Below are 21,962 nucleotides of genomic sequence, written 5' to 3' on the forward strand. Positions count from 1 at the left end.
CCTGTAGGCATTCCTCATGTAGATGGTCTCAAGAGAGACCTATTTTTTTCCCTCTGCTGAATTACAGTTGACCTCTGAACAACCTCTCATGCAGTCAAAAACCAGCGTATAACTTCCTTAATCATTTCTCACAACCACTCTGTGAGGGAGGTGCTTTTATCATAAGGAAAATGAGACACTAAGACACCAAGTAACATGTCAAGGTTACATACCAGTAAGTAATGGGGGTGGGCTCTAGGGCTGCTACTCCAAATATGCTAAATGCCCACCTCCTGACCCTCTGTAAGTTATTCAGTATAAGTGTTAGCTACTGTGCCGTGGAATGTTGTGTTTAGCTGCAATCAAAATACTTGGCTGTATATTTGAAAGAAAGGGCAAATTAACACCAACTTCTGCTAGATTTCACCAGATCACTATTAACAGAATGATTACACACACATCTCTCATAAAACTTTATAAATTTCACATCTGACAAAAAAATATATTCAAATATATAGAGTACCTACCATCTGCCAGGAAGTATGGCAGACATTAGGAAGACAGAGATGAAGAACACATAGTCCAAGCTCTCAAAGAATTGACAGTTTCTAAAATCTGCATAGGGTTTTGCGTGGCCCATATATAAGTGTGTGTGTCTATATCTTGATAAGTGAGGAAAAATAATGGCACTGGCATTATTTTGGCATTTAATATCCTAGGTATTGTCATTAACTAAATACAGCATTTCCTTTATATATACCTTAAGATGATGAGCTGTTGTATATAATTTTCCACATCCATCATATTCACATCGAAATGCCTTTTCTCCACTCTGCTGGGACTTAGCAGTTACTCTTGTTGCATGTCCTTGTAAGACAATCTAGATGAAACAGAAAGTTATTTAAATTATTCATACAGAAATAAAGTAGATGAAATTACTGTTTTCAGAAATCACCATTATCATAAAAAAGATAAAACCGTAATATGGGTTTCCAGATTCAGGTTATCATTTTACAAAGATTCTGTCATGTTGAGCTAATTAGGTTATTTCTGTTCCATAGCTGAAGTCAAAAGGAGATCCACAAGGGGGCATAGCTAGAGCTCCCAGATATCTATTCTCATTCTAGAAAAATCAACCCAAGTAGCAGTAGCATTGCCATTATATGCAAGTATTTCATGACATGCTTAAGGGAAGGATATGGATATATATATATATATATATATATATATATATAATATCCATGACAAAAAAAAAAATATCCATGACATCTGTTCTAAAAACAATATAAAGAACATTTTCTTTGTCAAAAGCATTTCAAAGCAATGAAAAAGAAAGGTTTATGTCCTTGGGGTCACCTGTGGGAGACATTATGACCCATATGATCCTAGTCTGTACTCATATTCAGTAGAATCATTTTTCTGGGACTCAACACCATAAAACTTCAAACAACTGTCCTGATTTTGGAAGCTTTTAAAGATGATCACCTATTTTAGAAATTAAGATACCATAAAAATAGAAAAATGACTTTCTACTCTGCGGGCCCTGGGATGAACAGAGCTGCAGGTTAGGGTGACTTGTTTGGAAGTGAAATTTGAGGCTGAAAATGAGGAGTGAGGTGAGCAGTCCAGACAGAAGGAAGAGTATGATGAAAAGTATGGGAGTGTGCCTGGGAGAACTGGAAATTTAATGTAAGAGTATTATGTCAATACGACAAGAGTGAATAACAAGAAGAAAGAGAAGCTGAGGACCACATTTGGGAAGAGCTTTAGATGCCATTCTGAAGAGTAAACCTAGACAACGAAAGCAAAGCGAGGCATTAACCTTTTTCTTTAAGTTTATTTATTTATTTAAGTAATTTCTACACCCAATGTGGGTCTTGAACTCACAACTCAGAGATCAAGAGTCACATGATCTTCCAGCGCCCCAACATTTTTAAAGGGACTGACCAAGATCAGCTCTGTATTTTATTTTTTTAAAGATTTTATTTTTTTATTCATGAGAAACACAGAAAGAGAGAGACAGAGACATAGGCAAAAGGAGAAGCAGGCTCCATGCAGGGAGCCTGATGTGGGACTCGATCCCAGGACTCTAGGATCACACTCTGAGCAGAAGGCAGATGCTCAACCGCTGAGCCAACCAGGCATCCGGAGCTCTTTATTTTAGAAAGAGAACTCTGGGAGCACCTGGTGGCTCAGTGGTTGAGCGTCTGTCTTCAACTCAGGTCCTGGTCCTGGATTGAGTCCCACAATCAGGCTCCCCATAGGGAGCCTACTTCTCCCTCTGCCTATGTCTCTGCCTCTCTCTGTGTGTCTGTCATGAATAAATAAAATCTTAAAAAAAAAAAAAAAGAGAGAGAGAGAGAACTCTGGTAATGGTGTGAAACAGTGAAAGAAAAAAGAAAAGAGGCAAGGACACTAAAAGAAGTCTGTGTAATAATGAATATGGAAGGAAGAAGTGGTAAAACCTAGCCTGGGCCAATGACCATGGAATAGAAAGCAGCAGATTATTCTGCAGATATTTTAAGGATGAGGATGGACAGAATCCAAATTTTATTTTATTTTATTTTATTTATTTATTTTTTTTTCAGAATCCAAATTTTAAAAGCTAAATGAACAGGCTAAAGCTATAACAGGTATCTCAGGGCTGTATCAGTTATTTCAGTATAGGACATACTAGTCTTTGTCAAAAGAAAAACCTGTATACTATCACAAAGGAAATGTCTCAAGGGCAAAAGAGACGCTAATCAGTGAAATACCAATCAGCTTCTAAAACCATCTACAGAAAATGACTTCATTACTATTTTGCTTAATGTATGTTCTGGGAATTAAGGGAGAACCTTAGCTCTGCCGTAAATTCACTGCGTGACCTTGTGCAAGTCAGTGGGCTTGTTTGCTTGTCAGTATAAAGAACATATTATATTAAATCAGTGATGATTTTTTCTTCTTACAGCTTTTTTTAAGGAGTTAAATTCTTTTCCCAGATGAAATCTTACACAGCATTCTACTGTGCAAAACAGATAAAAGCATTCCTTGCTTCTGCTGGCTCAGGCAGGTGTGGGTGGCTCAGAGCTCTGCTAGTCCCCAGGGAACTCAAAGAAACCCTAGGACCACCTGCCCCCAAAAATCAGCGTTTGAAAACCATCATACAAGATGATAATGCTAAGTCCCTTCTAGCTTTAACATTCTAGGGTTCTGAGAAGGTGCAAATCCCACTGGTAAATAAGGGCTAAGCCTAAGATTGAATCCCAAAGTTACTTCAATAATAAAGAGGTTAACACCATTTATGGAGAAGGTGCACTTATATGATGCTTTGTGGTAGGTGCTTTGCAAGTGCTGTTATTGGTTCTCCATGACTATCCAATGAATTGAACATTTCCTATGATTTGTAAATAAGAAAAATAAGGCTCAGGGTAGTTAAGTAATATAGTTTGCCCAAGGTCAAAGGCTGGGAAGTAGGACTTGAAGCAGATGAGCTCTACAGCTCATGCTATTAACCCACCAGACTTCAGGGTGCAGCAGCTCAGCAGTAACTAACTGGCAAAGCTTCTGTAGTTGCAGAGTGAAAGACCTGGCAGGGTTGAGGGAAACTGGATATTTTACTGCCTAGTTCAGTACTTAAAATTCCATTTGCTGTAAAAGTCTGATGCACACGACAGATAGAACTTTTGTTATCTGACGTGTGTAAACTTGTACATTAGGATGTAAATAATTTATACTCTTGGGGACAGATAAAATGAAAGCAACTTTAGGCATTTTTATTTTTTTATTTTTTTGAGGAATTCTTAAAAGTATGTTCTCTTTCTTTCCTTTTTTAAAAAGATTTTATTTGAGAATTCCTGGGTGGCTCAGTGGTTTGGTGCCTGCCTTTGGCCCAGGGTGTGATCCTGGAGTCCCGGGATCAAGTCCCACATCGGGCTCCCTGCATGGAGCCTGCTTCTCCCCTGCCTGTGTCTCTGTCTCTCTCTCTCTCCTCTGTGTCTTTCATGAATGAATGAATGAATGAATGAATGAATGAATAAATAAATAAATGAATAAATAAACAAATAAAATAAAATAAAAGATTTTATTTGAGAGAGAGAGAGAGAGAGAGACGCAGACTCCCCGCTAAGCAGGGAACCCTCCCAGGGCCTTGGGATCATGACCTGAGCTGAAGGCAGATGCTTAACCAACTGAGCCACCCAGGTGCCCCAAATGTATGTTCTCTTTCAAGAGAGGAATTAATCAAAGAAGTCTGGCAACAGAGTGACCTTTAAGGAACCATGGGACATATCAGAATTGCCAGGATATTTAAAAAACAAAGGGGCACCTGGCTGGCTCAGTCATAGAGCATGCAACTCTTGATCTCTCAGGATCATGAGTTTGAGTCTCACATTGGGCAGGGGCCTACTTAAACAAACAAACAAACAAAAAAACCAAATGAACAAAAAACCTCCACAGATATTCTAACAATAATTATTACTGGGTAGTGGTCCTTCACTTTTTATTTTTACCTGTCTATACCATTTGGATATTTTTAACGTGTACAATTAGTTAAGTTTTTTTAATCTAATTTTTTTACATGAGTATAACTGATGCACAATGTTGTATTAGTTTTAGGTATATAGCATGGTGAGTCAACATCTCTGTGTGTTATGCTACCCTCACCATAGTGTAGCCTCCACCTGTCACTCTGTGATACTATTACAATACCACTGACTATATTCCCTGTGCTGTGTGCCTTTTATTCCCTCAATGAATTTATTCCATAATTGGAAGCTTATATCTCCCCCTCCCCTTCACCTATCTTATCCATCCCCCTACGCCCTTTCTCCTCTGACAATCATCAGTTTGTTCTCTGCATTTATAAATCTGATTCTGTTTTTTTATTAATTTATTTGTTTTGTTTTTTAGATTCCACATATAAGTGAAACCATATGGTGTCTTTCTCTGACTTATTTGACTTGTCATACCCCCCCACCTCAGGTCTATTCAAGTTGTCACAAATGGCAAGATCTCATTTTCTTATGGCTACAAAATATTCCATTATATATATACCACAATTTATTTATTCATCTATCAATAGACACTTGGGCTGCTTTCATATCTTGGCTATTGTATATAATGCTGTAATAAAAATAGGAGTGCATCTATCTTTTCAAATTAGTATTTTCAGGCCTTCTTCTTATTTTAATCCAAATATTTGTTTTTCTGGTGTTGAGTTGTGTAAGCTTTTTAAGTATTTTGGATATTAACCCCTTATTAGATATATCATTTACAAATATCTTCTCCTATTCAGTATGTTGTTTTGCTTCATTGATGGTTTTCTTTGCTGTGCAAAAGCTTTTTATATTAATATAGTCCCAACAGGGATCCCTGGGTGGCGCAGCGGTTTGGCGCCTGCCTTTGGCCCAGGGCGCGATCCTGGAAACCCGGGATCGAATCCCACATCGGGCTCCCGGTGCATGGAGCCTGCTTCTCCCTCTGCCTGTGTCTCTGCCTCTCTCTCTCTCTCTGTGACTATCATGAATAAATAAATAAAATCTTAAAAAAAAAAAATAATATAGTCCCAACAATTTATTTGTGCTTTTGTTTCCCTTGCCTTAGGAGACATGTCTACAAAAAATGTTATTGTAGCAATATCAGAGAAATTACTGTCTTTGTTCCTCTATGAGTTTTATGGCTTCAGGTCTCACATTTAGCTCTTTAATCCATTTTGAGTTTATTTCTGTATACAGTGTAAGAAAGTGGTACAGCCACAGCAGTCAAATGAGCAAAGAAATAAAAGGCATCCATATTAGAAGTTGGGCAGCCCAGGTGGCTCAGTGGTTTAGCACCGCCTTTGGCCCAGGGCCTGATCCTGGGGACCTGGGATCGAGTCCCATGTCACGCTCCCTGCATGGAGCCTGCTTCTCCCTCTGCCTGTCTCTCATGAATAAATAAATAAAATCTTTACAAAAAAAATTATTAGAAGAAGTTAAACTATTACTACTTGCAGATGACATGATACTACACATAAAAAACCCTAAATAGGGATCTCTGGGTGGCGCCACGGTTTGGCGCCTGCCTTTGGCCCAGGGCGTGATCCTGGAGACCCGGGATCGAGTCCCACGTCGGGCTCCCGGTGCATGGAGCCTGCTTCTCCCTCTGCCTGTGTCTCTGCCTCTCTCTTTCTCTGTGACTATCATAAGTAAATAAAAAATTAAAAAAAAAAAACCCTAAATATTCCACCAAAAAACTACCAGAATAAGTGAATTCAATAAAGTAGCAGGGTACAAAATTAATACACAGAAATTTATTGTGTTTCTGTACACTAATAATGAAATAGCAGAAAGAGAAATAAGAAAACAGGTACATTATAATTGTATCAAAAAGAATAAAATACCGAGGAATAAACTTAACCAAGTTTGAAAGACCTGTGCTCTGAAAATTACAAAACACTGATGAAAGAAACTGAAGAGAAGACAAATGGATTTTCTTTTTTTTTTTTTTAATTTTTTTTTATTTATGATAGTCACACAGAGAGAGAGAGACAGAGGCAGAGACACAGGCAGAGGGAGAAGCAGGCTCCATGCACCGGGAGCCCGACGTGGGATTCGATCCCGGTTCTCCAGGATCGCACCCCGGGCCAAAGGCAGGCGCCAAACCACTGCGCCACCCAGGGATCCCGACAAATGGATTTTCTAAAAGTAAACAGGATTATCTTTTTTAAAAAAGTATGCAGTAGCTATCTATATAGTAAGATATTTGGGGCCTTTTCATTGTTTCTTTGAATTAAAAAAAAAACTAAAAATATTTTTTGAAAAAATCATGGGTTTGATCTCAGACTTACTGATCAAATCACTGGAAACTGACCTTAGTTATGGGTTTTTGTTTTAAGATTTACTCATTTATTTGAGAGAAAGAGAGAAAGTGTGAACAGGGGGAGGGACAGAGGGAGAGAGGATAGTGAAACAGACTCCCCACTGAGTGTAGAGCCCAATGAAGGGCTAGATCCCATGACCCTGAGATCATGAGCTGAGCCAAAACCAAGACTTGGAAGCTTAATTGACTGAGACACACAGGTGCCCTAGTCATGGGTTATTTTTCAAAAAGCTCTGTAGCTCAATCTCATGTTTGTCCCTGATTAATAACCACTGATCAAATACCTTTTTTTTTAATACCTTTGTTTTAAAGATGAAGAGGCTTAGAAAAGCAAGGTTTGTTTGCTCAAGACCACATAGCTAGATAAAAATATAGAAAATACACATGAGGGCATCCCCAGTGGCCCAGTGGTTTAGTGCTGCCTTCAGCCCGGGGTGTGATCCTGGAGACCCAGGATCAAGTCCCACATCGGACTCCCTGCATGGAGCCTGCTTCTCCCTCTGCCTGTGTCTCTGCCTCTCTCTCTCTGTGTGTCTGTCATGAATAAATAAATAAAATCTTAAAAAAAAAAAAAAAAAGAAAATACACATGAAATACAATCCACATTCAAACTGCCTATATATACAGACAAGTTTGAGGGTAATCATCCAACTCATGTTCTGGAAGAATCTGCCTCACCAACCATAGACCCTGATAAGATGGCATATATAGGGCTGGCCAGTAATCTATGCCTTATGTGGCTCAGTTTAAAAATCAAGCAAAGTCCACAAACTTTCCTTCTCTGGAATTTGACCCAAGAAATAAAGGAAAATCTTGAGTTGGCTGTGGGTGTAAGCCTTAGAAAGCATAGCTGTGATGAGCTATATGCAAATTCAATGAAGACAAAGAGGAAGCTGTCTGCAGAGAGGAAAGCGGAGAAGCACAAAAGAGGGGAGGAGGTAGAAAAAGGAGTGAGATTAACCTCCAGTCCTGATTTCTTGCAATTCTGGTTCCTGTGAGGCCTGGCTGTCCAGCAGTTTCTGTTCTTGGCTTCTTATAAACTCTGCTGCATCCTTACAATATATCTCTTTTTTCCTAAGCTGGTTTGACTGGCTTTCTGTGTTTTCCAACTATTAGAGTTCTTTTTTTTTTTTTTTAAGATTTTATGTATTTATTTATGAGAGAGACAGAGAGAGGCAGAGACATAGGTAGAGGGAGAAGTAGGCTCCTTGCTGGGAGCCTGATGGGAGACTTGATCTCAGGACTCCGGAACACAATCTGAGCCAAAGGCACTCAACCACTGAGCCACCCAGGGGCCCCCGCCTATTAAGAGTTCTGAATAAAAGTACCAAGCAAAGAACTCTGATCTCCAATGTAAATAAAATTAGTTTCAAATGAAGTTAAAATGAACTAATGGCAACCATGGAAAAAAGTATTCTAAGAGAACATTTACAGCATGAATAATGTTGTATAATACTTACATAGTTACAAATTATGTCTTTGTATTACCTAAAATATAAATCAAGTGAAAATCTAATTTGGTTTTCATAACCTCACGATATGGGTAAGGCAAGATTACTGTTATTCTCATTGAGCAGATAAGAAATCTCAGATCCAGAGACATCAAGTAATTTGCTCAGTCACACATGCTCCCTGCATGGAGACTGCTTCTCTCTGCCTGTGTCTCTGCCTCCTTCTCTCTCTCTCTCTCTTTCTCTCTGTGTGTGTCTCTCATGAATAAATAAATAAAATCTTAAAAAAAAAAATGTTCTAGGGTCACTTGCATGGCTCAGTTGGTTAAGCATCCTACTCTCAATCTCAGCTCAGGTCTTGATCTCAGAATTGTGAGTTCAAGCTCCACACTGGGCCTGGAGTGTACTTGAAAAAAATGTTCTAAAAAAAAAAAAAAAAAAAAAAAAGAAAAAAATGTTCTAGTAGCCACATTATAAAGTAATAAGAAACAGGTGAAATTAATTTTAGTAATTCTTTTATTTAACCTAATATATCCCCCCCAAATATTTTTTAAGATTTATTTTATTCACGAGAGACAGAGAGAGAGGCAAGAGACATAGGCAGAAGGAAAAGCAGGCTCCCCACAGGGATCCCAATGCGGGACTCGATCCTGTGATTCTGGGATCATGCCCTGAGCCAGAGGCAGAGGCTCAAACTGCTGAGCCCCCAGGCATCCCAATATATTAAAAATATTATCATTTCAACATGTAATCAATAGGAGAAATTATTGAGATATCTTACATTCTTTTTTTCATACTAAGTCTTCAAAAACCTATATGTATTTTATGCTCACTGCACATCCCAATTCTGAGTGGCCACATTTCAAGTGCTCAATAGCCACATGTGGCTACCATTTAGAATAGTGGAGATCTAGCCTATAAAAGAGAGGTACAAAAGGCAAAGGAGAAAAAGCTACAATTACAATAAAAATCCTATTCAACTTCCTTCTGTTTCTTTGTCTATTGGCACCAACATCAAAAGGTTATACATCTGTAGTAATAGGGCTTTTTATGACATTTTGCTTTAGCAGTACTAAATTCCTAGTTATGTTTCTGGGTTTAGAAATTAATTATTGATTTTAATATACAGACTTGTATGATAATAGTATATTATAACATTATACAGCCCAGTGCTAAATTCACTCATTTTTTGTTAAGATCCATTCCATATTAGTTTATTACAAGTGTAGCCACAGTTTCTTTTTAAAAATATTCCGTTATTTAAAAACTTAATTGTTAGTCACTAATAAGAGACAGACTCCAAGGCACTGACCTACATCTCTTGAGTACATTTATACTACATTTGCATTTTAGTAGAGCTTGACTAGGTAGATTTGACATACTGTGGTACAAAGAAATATTTCTCATTTTATGAATTCACAGACTTGAAAATTTTGCCAAGAATCACATAGTTTCAAAGGTGATGGGCTTGGTGAATTGCAAACTGTGTTTATACTACTGCCACTTCGTGATACCACTTCAGAGAGTAAACAGAAATACCAGCTATTCAGCAATGTTCAGAAGTATCAAATTTCTACCAATGATTTCAGTGATTCCTGTTATTTTATCATTTACTATTATTACAAATGTAAAATCTTGATAACCCCTAATACTATTACTCCGTGTTATTAAGTGGTGATGCTAATGCTCAAGTTAAAATTGTGGCCCTGAAGCAACAATTTTTTTTTTTTGAAGCAATAATTTTAGAATAGGAGTGAGGTATGATAAAAACTCTCAAAGAATGAGAACAACTGCTACGAGGGAGCAATCAGCAAACTATTAGAGATAACTGCTGAGAAAATAAAGAGCAGCATTAAAGCAAGAATAGGTTACAATGATTATATAACTCCTAAACACACATCCTCTATACAAACACATAATTCAAAACAGAATCTTGAATTATGCAAGTTTCAGATTTTTGATTTGTATATCTCCCAGAAAGCATCTGCGACTACTTTGCACTTACTATAAAACTTTTTAGAGGCACTGCTGCTTTGGGTTGTTGTTTGGGTAATGGATGGCCAATGACCAGACCCAGAGTGAGCATCTGGATCAAGGACAGCCAGCCTGTGGCCATGTGCAGCCCAGGAAGCACTGTGGCACAAAAAGCATAGACAACTTTGCCTAGTAGGAACAATGATGATTAGCTGGACCTTCTCTACAGAAGTTGAAAAGGAAAGTATGTAGGCAATCACATGGAAGCAGAAGAAACAAATAGACATAAAGAGGAAAGTAGCGAGGGTGAGTTTATGATAATAGTATAAGTAATAGTGGAGCCCCAGAGAAAGGATCCACAGACTGCCATGGGTGGAGGCAGTCAGAAGATCATCTAGTCTCCAAAAATGCCTAGGATTCCAGAACACAAACTTCATTTGGATTTCTTGGATATTTTTATTTCTCTAATGCCACTTTGCATCTATAAAGAATCCTGAGGCCAGAGGTAGTTCGAGAAAGCTACTGCCTAATATGTATACTCTTTCTCTGAAGAGATTTTCCTACCGAGGTAGTATTGCTGCTTTCATTCACTGAAGGGCCTTGAAATGTTTTTTTTTTTTTTTTTTTGGGGGGGGGGGGGCTTGAAATGTTAAGAGAAAGGGATTCTTATGTAAAAAAGTAGCTTTAAAAAAAAAATTAAAAAAAAATAAAAAAGTAGCTTTACATACCTGCATTTTTTTCTCTTGTTCATTTTCTATCATTCCAGTACCTGTTACACTTTCACTTCCATCAATGGATACCTACAGAAATAAAATAAAGCTTAAAAAAGTTTTACATTTTGGCATTTGTTTAGGTGTTATGTACACAGGGATTCATTATCATTTATTTTTGTGTTTGTTTGAAATTTTCTACTATAAAAAGTGAGGAATAGAAATCTTTTAAAATTATATGAAAGAGGGCAGCCCCCATGGCAGTGGTTTAGCGCTGCCTGCAGCCTGGGGCATGGTCTTGGAGACCTGGGATCGAGTCCCGCATCAGGTTCCCTGCATGGAGCCTGCTTATGTTTCTCTTTGTCTGTGTCTCTGCGCCTCTCTCTCTCTCTCTCTCTGTGTGTGTGTCTCTATGAATAAATAAATAAAATCTTTAAAAAAAAAATTATATGAAAGATATATGTTCAGTACAGGGGAAAAACCCAGCCCTTTTGATATAAAACTTAATTGAGACTTTCCTTCACTTTTTCTCTAATCTCTAATTTCTGCTTCTTAATTTGTAAGCTGATCCATCTATACTTTATTATTTATTTGATGGCACTCATCCTTGGATATATCTTCTTATGACTTCTCTGCCACCATTTCTACTCTATGAGCTCTTCTTCTCTATTCCTGTTATCTTTATTCAAATGGTTCTTTTTACACTTCACTCCTTTTAAGATAAACACTGATCTCCTTAAGGCTGTCTGATTTTGACTTTGAATTGCTAGTTTCTTATTGGATAAAGTATACTTTCTTGTTTTACTTTAATGAAAAATAAGCTGTATCGGGGACATTCTTGAAATTGTAAAATGCTGTACCTTTGCTGCATACTGTTCCAAAGCACTGATGGTGTCAGGGTCAATCGTGGCATCCCCAGTGTGCAGACCTGCCACTGTCCCATCAGCCTGAATTGCCAAGATGGTATCAGACTGCGGGACTTGTACTGCATGGTGGATGTATGCTGTGGTGCCGTCTTCCAGCTGAACTGCCTGTAATGCGCTCTGGTCATAACTATCTGGGGGAGTGGAAGAGAATGGCATTAAATTAAAGGTAGTCTGATAGAGTTACTTATTTAAAGGAAGAAGGGAATGAACTTTTACTGAATAGTTCTGTGAGCACTGGTCTATGTGCCTTACACTGTGTGATTTCATTGAATCCTCACAACGATTCTGTGAGGTGGGTGTATTTACCACCCTCCTCCTACAAAACAGAAATTAAGGTTTGGGGAAATAAACTCACTTTCCTTAGGAACCAGGAAATTTAGAAAACTAACAATTAACAGTCAAAATCAGTATGTAGAGGAACCAGGATCTACACTCATGTCAGTATGACTCCCAAATTCATGGGCTTTTTTCCCTTCTATATGTACAGCATTGTGAAATAATAAATCTAGACAATTACAATGAACCTGTGATTAAGTCCCACTGTTAAAGAGACAAATTCAGAGTTTACTTTTTCCCAACTTTACTTACAAATTTACATATTCTAAATTTTAAAAAATTTCCCCCTTTGGTTGCACAACTTACATCTTTCTAAAACATGTTATGTCATTCTATAAAATATTCTATAAGGTATAGTAGCTAACATTTATTGAGCCTTTACTCTGTGACAAATATTGTGCTTTACATACATATGTTTGCACATTTTGTCCTCACAACTACCCAATGAGGTAGATATTTATTATGATACTCGTTTTACAGAGGATGAAACTGAAGCACGGGGAGGTTAAAAAATTTGAACGAGGTCACATAGCTAAAAGATAGCAGACCTAGATTTGAACCCAGATAGCCGGGCTGCAGAGATATGCATGCTCATTATTCCTATGCATTCCACCTCAAACCCATGGTCCTCCTTACTCAAAGTTAATAAGCATTAACATTTTTGGCATATTTGCTTCAAATAAATTTAAAATTTTTATTTCATATTAAAAGATAACACAATAGGCAAAGGTTCTTGCTTAAAAAATTATATGTAAATTTGAAAGAAAAAAATTATATGTAAGAGGAAAAGAAATCAACAATTTGACTTTTAAATGTTTAATTTCATGTTCAAAAAGTAGCCTCTATTTGAAGTCTACCAGGGACCAGGTGTTTGCTATTCCAACCTGTTACCGGACAGCTCAAATTATCAGAAAGTTTTTCTTTAGCCTCTACCCAAATGTGCCAATTTATATTTCAGAGAACAAGCACAAATCCCCTTTTACATGACAACATTTCAGCAAATATAGGCAGGTCTCATTTTCCCTACACCCCACTTCTCCCTTATTCCTATTTCCAAAGTTATTTTACCTTTAGAGGTATGATGAATAAATGCCGTAGTTCCATCTTCTAGCTGCACTGCTTGGCCATCCTCTAAACGCAAACTGTCCCCTGCTCAAGAGCAATGCTTACATTTAGATCTCATGTTTTCTAATGTTCTGATAACTCAGCAATAAGAGTCAATAAACCACTAAGCACATTTTAAAAACCTACACGTGCTTTTGAGCCCTTGAACATTAAAGTATTTTCAGTAAAGCTGCTCTAAGTAAGTGCTGAGTAAAAACATATTAGAATACTTGTTTTAGGAATGCATACGTGGAAATAAGGAGAGCTGAAAGAACGGGAAAAAAAGGAAGAAAATGAGAGACATGCAGGAGTTAGCTCAAGTAATAGAAATATTCACGTAAAACTGTTGTCCATTTATCGCTAGAGTGTAGTCCAGTAACTTCTTTTCCATTATCTTTGAGACAAAGTCTCAATGAAGTCTAAACAGTCTATTTAGATTCTCTGACACCTACTGATCTTCCCTTTCAAAAGGAGGTCTAGAGACCTGAACTAACTCTACACAGTAAGAGGTAGCTGGAGGCAGCAAATACTGAAGTTGGAGAATCAGCAGGGTCAGTTAGTATAAATACTTACTACTTTTAGGTATGGGTACATGCTGAACATAGGCAGCAGAACCATCCTCCAACTGAATGACCTGGCCGTCTATGAGTTTTCCATCTGGAACAAAAGATTTAAGCCAAAAAATTAGCACAAGCAAAAATTTTAAACTTTATACAATTTCAAAATGGTATCAACTATAAAAACATACACTACTTAAGATCATGTTCATCTTGATTCTTCCCTCAATGTTCTGAGGCAATTCAAAAACACATCCAGTGATCCTATAGAAAGCAGAAAATCCTCCCTCAGCCATTCTTCCTCCCCTCCAATTTTTAATTAAATAAGTTCAAGAGGAAGAGTGGCTCATCACAGCAAGCTATGTGAGCTGAATCTATTCATCTGTCAGAGCCTCTTAGGAATGGTGACCCTGACTATAGGGAAGCTGAAACTGAGAAGAGTGACAGATATGGCATTGTATATGAGACCAGTTGTCATTGTCATTCCTAGGTGCTAGAAGTCCCTTCACTATATATACATGTGCTCAGTAGGTTCCCATAAAAACAAGGAGTTTGAGAACTGAGCAAAGTAAACACTGATTCACAATGTTATATAAGCAACACCAAACATCTATACTTTGATGCATGTCTTGCAAAAACATTAAATCATAACTTGGAAGTAAAAAAAGCAAGAAGGGTCTTCCTAGAAAGAGGTTGGGGACAGTCCCCCTTTCCCCCCTAATTTTTGATACCCCAGAGCATATTCCAAATATCCCAAAGGGTGTCCCCAAATATTGAAACAAATTTAAGTTAACCTGAAACTATGTAAAATTACCATATGCAATACAGCATCTTTAGGATGGGTTGGGAAGGGATGTAGTTGCTAGGTGCTCCAACTCTGAGGTTATGAATTTCTGGTGTTAACCAAAGGGCTGTATATGTGGCACATACCTTTAGAATTGTGTTGTATATAAGCGGTAGAACCATCTGCAAGTGTTACTGCTTGCAAGCTTACACCTTCCATATTTTCTAAATTGTCACCATCTATTATAAAAAAATAGTTATTTTCTTTAGGTAACTATCATATGTACGTGCTGTTTAAAATTTTTAAATGAAAATTAGGCATAAGGCAGATTGCTTAAGACTCAAATGGGATTTCTGGCATTTACAAAACATATTTCCCTGCCCTACTGCACCCAGTGTCCACAGCAAGGTAACCCACATGGTCCCTTCAAACAAAACCACTCACCTGCCACTGTTACTGCCTCTGTCAGGCACAGGGTAACATGTTGAGCCTCCATTCCTCCTCCAGGAAACTCTGTCATTCCCTGAGAATCTCGATTTATTTGGGCTAACAACATTTTCAACCTTAAAGAAAAGTATAGGCACTTGAGAACAAAGGACAATGCATATAAAATAAAAGCTAAAAAGAATATTTATGAACCACATAAATTTGCTACAGAAATAAACAGTGTATGAAATAAGCTGAAAGTTCATTTAATACGCAGGGTAAGAGTATTAACCCAAAGTCCAAAGCACGCTTTTCATAATTCATCAGTAAACTCTTAAGCACACTAACAACTCTCGCCTATTGGTTTTGTCCCACGTCTAAAGTTTCCATAATTAGAGTTCTCTGGGATTAACAAAGATTCCACAATCCTGTTGACTCAATCTTCAGATAGCTATCCTGAATCAGGCTGCTTCTCACTTCGCCATTACCGCCCTGACTCAAGCCACTACCACCTCTTGCCCACATGACCACAACAGTATCCTAAGTGGTCTCCTTGCTTCCACTGGGACCTCTCCACAGTCTCCTCTCAACACAGTAGAGTACCCTCTAGAAAGGAAAGTTAGATCATGTCCCTTTTCTGCTCAAAACCTTCTGATAACTTATCAGCGTAAAGCCAAAAGTCCTTACCCTGACCTATGAGGCTGATGATCCTGACCCTCACTTCCTACTATTCTCCATCTCATTCATTTCATTTCAGCCATATTGGTGTCCCTCCTTTTGCTCAAACACACTGGGTAATGTTGCCGCAGGACCTTTACATCTAATGTTCCTTCTGCCTGAAACACGCTTTGCAGTATCTTCATTGTTATTCCCATTTTCTTCAAGTTGTTGTTTAATGGTACCCCAATGAGACCTTCCTTGTTCACCTCATTTCAAACTGCACCTCCTACCTCTCAACCATGATATACCCTATCCCTCTTCCCTCCTTTATTACATTTATGCATAGCACTTATTATTTAATATATTGTATGTATTTACTTAGTTTTTGTTTTAGAGGGAGGGGAGGAGGGGCAGGGAAGGGCAGAGGGAGAAGAGAGAGGATCTTAAACAGGTTCCACACCGAGCGAGGAGGCCAATATAGGGCTTGATCTAACAACCCTGAGATCATGACCTGAGCCAAAATCAAGAGCTGATGCTAAACCGAGTCACACAGGTGCCCTTATTTAGTTTGTTTCTTCTCTATTTTCCCCTCCACTAGAATTCACTGGGATCTTCATCTGCTTGCTCACTGCTGACTCACATGTCTAAAAGGTACTTGACCCTAGTAGACATACCATAGGGGCTGAATAAATGGTTGAATGAATGGCTCTTTTACCAGTCACCACCTTGAGGTGCCTCAAACAGGAGCTGGGATAACTTAGCTACCTTGAGCCAAGGAATTGGACCAGAGGATCTCTTGAGGACTTTTCATGTCTAAAGATCTGATTTTAGTGTCAATATTTAAAAGAACCATGTACAGATAGTAATAATTTGCAATGATATTTATGATTACTTGATTTTTGTTTTAGAAACACTATAAACTGTATCCTCTTTGGAATAAAGCCAGGAACTGTAGTTTAGGCTCATAGCAAAGTATCAGTGATACAAGTCAATTAAGGGCTGACTTTTCAGGGAGTCCTGAAAGATTCAGCCCTTGATCTACAACTGCTCAAAGAGCAGACTGAACCTTCAACACTTCTTGCTGCCCCTAAGGGATAATAGAGAAGGCTCAAAGTAACATTAGTATTCTGCATTAAGACCTCTGAAGAGGGATGCCTGGGTGGCTCAGCAGTTGAGCATCTGCCTTTGGCTCAGGGCATGATTCCGGGGTCCTGGGATTAAGTTCCACATCAGGCTCCCCGCAGGGAATAAAATACTTATGAGAAAAAGAAATGAGAGCAGAGACAAGAATTTAGAAATGAACATCTAGGTCTAGTCATCAGGAATGTCAATTTTGGTGATGGTTTAATATTAAGTGAGCCATTGATATAAAAAAGAACTTTAGGGCAGCCCGAGTGGCTCAGCAGTTTAGCGCTGCCTTCAGCCCAGGGTCTGATCCTGGAGACCCGGGATCAAGTTCTGCATCGGGCTCCCTGCATGGAGCCTGCCTCTCCCTCTACCTGTGTCTCTGCCTCTCTCTGTGTGTGTCTCTCATGAATAAAATCCTTAAAAAAAAAAAAAAAAAAAAAAAAAGAACTTTAAAAAATTTTCTCTCAAACCTCAATAGAGTAGCCACTAACAACATGCCTTTATAATGGCCTACCTCCAGACAGCAGGTTGCTAAGGATGCCCTGGTTTGCTTTCACTGAGATCAGGGAGTTTCAGGAATAGAAGCAGCAGGAGAAAGAGAAATTCTGGCACATTCAAAAGCCACTTTTCACACTGTTCCATTAAAAAGGCATAAAGTCGGGAACACCTGGGTGGCAGTTAAGCGTCCAATTCTTGATTTTGGCTCAGGTCATGATCTCAGGATTGTGAGATCAAGCTTTATTTATGCTGGGCTCCATGTTAGGTGTAGAGCCTGCTTAAGATTCTCTCTCTTATCCCTCTGCCCCTCTTCTCTCTTTTTCCCCATCTCTTAAAAAAATAAAGAAAACAGGGGATACCTGGGTGGCTCAGTGGTTTAGTGTCTGCCTTCGGCCCAGGGTGTGATCCTGGAGTCCTGGGATTGAGTCCCACATTGGGCTCCCTGCATGGAGTCTGTTTCTCCCTCTGCCTGTGCCTCTGCCTCTCTCTCCCTCTCATGAATAAATAAATAAAATGTTTTAAAAAAAAAAAGAAAACAAAAACATAAAGTCAGGGTGCCTGAGTGGCTCAGTCAGTTAAGTGTCCGATTTTTGATTTCAGCTCTTGTCTTGATCTCAAGGTTGTGAGTTCAAGCCCTAAAATCTAAAAAAAACCCAAACAAACAAACAAACAAACGAAACGAAAACGAAAAGAAAAATAAATTGAACAGTTCTTCAGGACCAGAAAAGCTCCTGAGCTCTTCCACTCTCCTCTGAACCCTCAAAGCTGTCCAGCACACTTATGTTTGTTTCTTCATAACTGTTTAAAATATTTTTTCTTAATATTTTTTATTTTTAAGAAATCTCTACCTCAATGTGAGGCTTGAACTCATAGCTCCAAGATCAAGAGTCACATGCTCTACCAACTGAGCCGGCCAGGCCCTCCTAAAATATTTTCCATTTGCCTCAAACCCATCGACCCCCACTTCCTTTCCTGCTCTCCCTACTCCTTAACTCCACCACCTCATTTTCACCAAACTGATCATCTCCCAACTTCACAGAAAATACAGAAGTCATCAGAGAGGAATTCTTTGCCAATAAACCTATCACTTGACTGCATTTCCACACATTTCTTCCTTCTCTCCTACCAGATTAACCTTCCTACATAGAAAGACTAATCCCTCCAACCTGCATTTGTCTTTCCTCCTTGGGGACCTCAGGGACTTCTTCAGCAAATAACCCCCCCTTCCACTAGTTCCTTCCCATCAAGGATTTTAAAAACACAAAAATAAAATCAAATAAACAAAATCTCACCTTTGACTTAGCTACTTATCTAGACTAGATTATTTTAGCTAGACTTCCTTAACAGTTGTTACTAATAATACTTCCTGATTTCCCACTCCCATCTATCTGGTTTCTGCCCCTAACTCTATGGAAGCTGCACTGGCTGGTCATTATTAATCTCCAATTTAACATAAAGTTCAATGGCCATACCTAGGTATTTATTTACCCAATAAAAATATATGTCCGCAAAAAGACTTGTACAAGAATTGTCCATAGTAGTTTTAGCCATAGTATTCCAAACTGAAAAGAACTTAAGCATCCACTAATTAAAGAATAGATATGGGCAACCCGGGTGGCTCAGCGGTTTAGCGCCGCCTTCAGCCCAGAGCGTGATCCTGGAGACCCCAGATGGAGTTCCACATGGGGCTCCATGCATGGAGCCTGCTTTTCCCTCTGCCTTTGTCTCTGCCTCTCTCTCACTGTCTGTCTCTCATGAATAAATTTTTAAAAAATCTTAAAAAAGAATGGATAAAGATGTGATAAATGTATACGATGCAATATTACTTAATAGAAAGGAACAAGAACTATACATATGATAACAGTGATGGGAGTTCAAAATTATGTTGGGGGAAACAAACCATATACAAAACAATACATACTGGGGCAGCCCTGGTGGCTCAGTGGTTTAGCGCCGCCTTCAGCCCAGGGTGTGATCCTGGAGACCCAGGATGGAGTCCCACATCAGGCTCCCGGCATGGAACCTGCTTCTCCCTCTGCCTGTGTCTCTGCTTCTCTCTCTCCTCTCTGTGTATTCTCATGAATAAATAAATAAAATCTTAAAAAAAATACTGTATAATTCCATAACATAACTTCCAAAAACAGGCAAAATTAATCTACAGTGGTAGAAATCAAACTATGGTTAAAAGTTGGGGGATTTTTTTTTTGAGTGATGATCATCTGGGTGGATACAACTGCCAAAACTCATCAAACGGAACACTAAAGACTATACCTTAGATTTTTAGAAGTTTTAAAAAGGACCTATGTGACAGTAATTAAACATTTAAAAAAATTGTACTGGAGATTATTCAGTTCTATTATTTTTAATTTAATACCACTGACCTTTTATCTACTTGGAACACTCTCTTGCCTTAGCTCTGTGGTATTCACATACTCCTGTTTATTTCCAACTTCCTAGCTAATCCTTTTCAGTTTCTCCTGTGGGTTTCTAAATACTGAGGATCCTCAAGTTTCTGTCCTAGTTTGTTCTTTAATTTTATATACTTTTCTTCTTGAGCAATCACATCCATTACTACGGCTTCAAAGATCTCTGGAATTTATAAGTTCTGTAAAATCTATCTAGTCCTTCTTAAGAGTTACTGATCTAGTTACTTCCTGATCTCAATGACTTCCATGGCCCACAGTCACCCCAATTCAACAGATTCCCGTGAAAATCTGTTGCATTTTCTACCTCAGTGACAAATGCAAAGGCAATCACCAACCCAGTAACTGAAATCTCCCTTATTCTCCAGCCAGTCCCTAATAACTACCACTCTACTTCCTAAATACCTGTCAAATTCATTCACTTCTATTAGACTGCCTTAATTGAGGCTACCATCATCCACTTATTCTATCAGCCTCCTAAAGTCCATTCCTATCTTCCTCCAATATAATCTCCTTAGCACAGTCCAAGTGCTTTCAAATCCAATCATAGCAGTTCTTGGTCACAAAACCTTTAGTACTCTCCCATTTCCCCAGAGTCCAAATATCATGATCTGGATTCTAATAACTTCTCTAGTAGGTTGGACAACCATTCTAATTTGCCCAAGACTAAGGAGGTTCCTGGAATATGAGGCTTTCCATTTTGTTTTAAGGGGGAGGGGACGACCTGGTTTTAAAACTGGGATAGTCTTTGACTAGCGAAGACAAGTCAGTCACTCTATCCTCCAGTCTTGTTCTAGTCACAACCTCCTTACATTCTATAGCCACCCAGTATTGATTAGAATTCTAGTAGTTAATGATACTATCACTTAATAGTACTAATAAAAATGTTAATAATACAGGGGCGTCTGGGTGGCTCAGTTAGTTAGGTGTCTGCCTTTGGCTCAGGTCACGATCTTAGGGTACTGGGATGGAGCCCTGCATTGTGTTCCCTGCTCAGTGGGGAATCTGTTTTTCCCTATGCCCCTTCCATCTGCTTGTGCAGCAAATCATTTGCTGTTTATTTATTTATTTATTTTTTAAATCATTTGCTGTTTAAATCTTTATCATTTAAACAGCAAATGATAAAGATAATAACCAACCCTTTCATAATACTTACTGTATGCCAGGAAGTACTACTAATTCATTTAAGCCTTCTAGCAGTCCTATAAATAAAATACCATTTTATCCCAATTTTGCAGATGAAGAAAATTAAGCTAAGAAAGGTTAAATTGTATCCTTAACTTCACAAAATGGCAAAGTCTAACTTCTAACCATTTGGCTCAACAACTTTTTTTTTTTAAAAGGCTAATTTATTTATTTGACAGAGAACACATGTAGGCAGAGCTGCAGGCAGAGGGAGAGAGGGAGAAGCAGGCTCCCCACTTAGCAAATTGCCCAATGAGGGGCTCGATCCCAGAATCCTGGGATCACCACCTGAGCCAAAGGCAGACGCTTAACCGACTGAGCCACCCAGGCACTTCTGGCTCAACAGCTCCTACATGAGCTACTGGATTATTTGCCACTCCCTGAAAAGCCCAACACATCTCTTGCATCTAGGCCTCTATACATTATTCACACCATCTAGAACTCTTCCTCCTGTCTTAGCTAAATTCTTCCAGTTAGATTCTACCAGAAAATTTTATCTGAACCTCCTAAATTGGGTCAGAATGCCTTAGATGTATTTCCCACAATACTGTCTATATATAACACTTATTACAGTATACTTTAATTACCTGTTCTTCTCTAGAGTGGAAGTAGTGTTATCTACAGTAACAAACTACTAGAACAAAATCTCTAAGGAGGATGCCCCTGAAAGTAAGATAAGAAAGTGTGGGTCATACCTAGGAAGGAATGCATATAAGAGGTAATATAACATACTTAAGAATGAGGACTCTGGATCCAGACAACCGCTTCAAAATCTCACCGTACCACATATTATCTATGTGATCAGAGGCAAGTTACTTAACAGCTCTGTGCCACAGTTTCCCTATCTGTAAATGGAGGGTACTTAACAGAGCTGTTAGATTGCTCAGAACGATAAATTGCTTAGAACAACACCTGGCATTACTACTAATTAGTAGTTTTAAGCTAAATGAAAATAGATTTATAGCTCTATATCTCTATCTA

At 38.5% G+C, this 21,962-nt stretch overlaps 1 protein-coding gene across 4 annotated transcripts in view; it reads right to left on the bottom strand.

Moving 5' to 3' along the window:
• Positions 1–21,962, bottom strand: part of ZNF143 (zinc finger protein 143) — a 60,207-nt gene that overhangs the window by 27,354 nt on the left and 10,891 nt on the right. For 2 of the 4 annotated variants that reach the window (XM_077866528.1, XM_077866526.1), the window contains 7 exons: positions 15,106–15,224; positions 14,808–14,900; positions 13,894–13,977; positions 13,285–13,368; positions 11,815–12,011; positions 10,973–11,044; positions 740–859 (listed from right to left, as the gene is read on the bottom strand). In XM_077866528.1, coding sequence (XP_077722654.1) covers positions 740–859; positions 10,973–11,044; positions 11,815–12,011; positions 13,285–13,368; positions 13,894–13,977; positions 14,808–14,900; positions 15,106–15,224 — 769 coding nt within the window. Of the gene's footprint in view, positions 1–739; positions 860–10,972; positions 11,045–11,814; positions 12,012–13,284; positions 13,369–13,893; positions 13,978–14,807; positions 14,901–15,105; positions 15,225–19,294; positions 19,446–21,962 lie in introns of those variants that run through there. The other 2 variants (XM_077866529.1, XM_077866527.1) reach the window with 2 other exon arrangements.

Source organism: Canis aureus, chromosome 23 (genome assembly GCF_053574225.1).
Source record: "Canis aureus isolate CA01 chromosome 23, VMU_Caureus_v.1.0, whole genome shotgun sequence".
Lineage (NCBI taxonomy): Eukaryota > Metazoa > Chordata > Mammalia > Carnivora > Canidae > Canis > Canis aureus.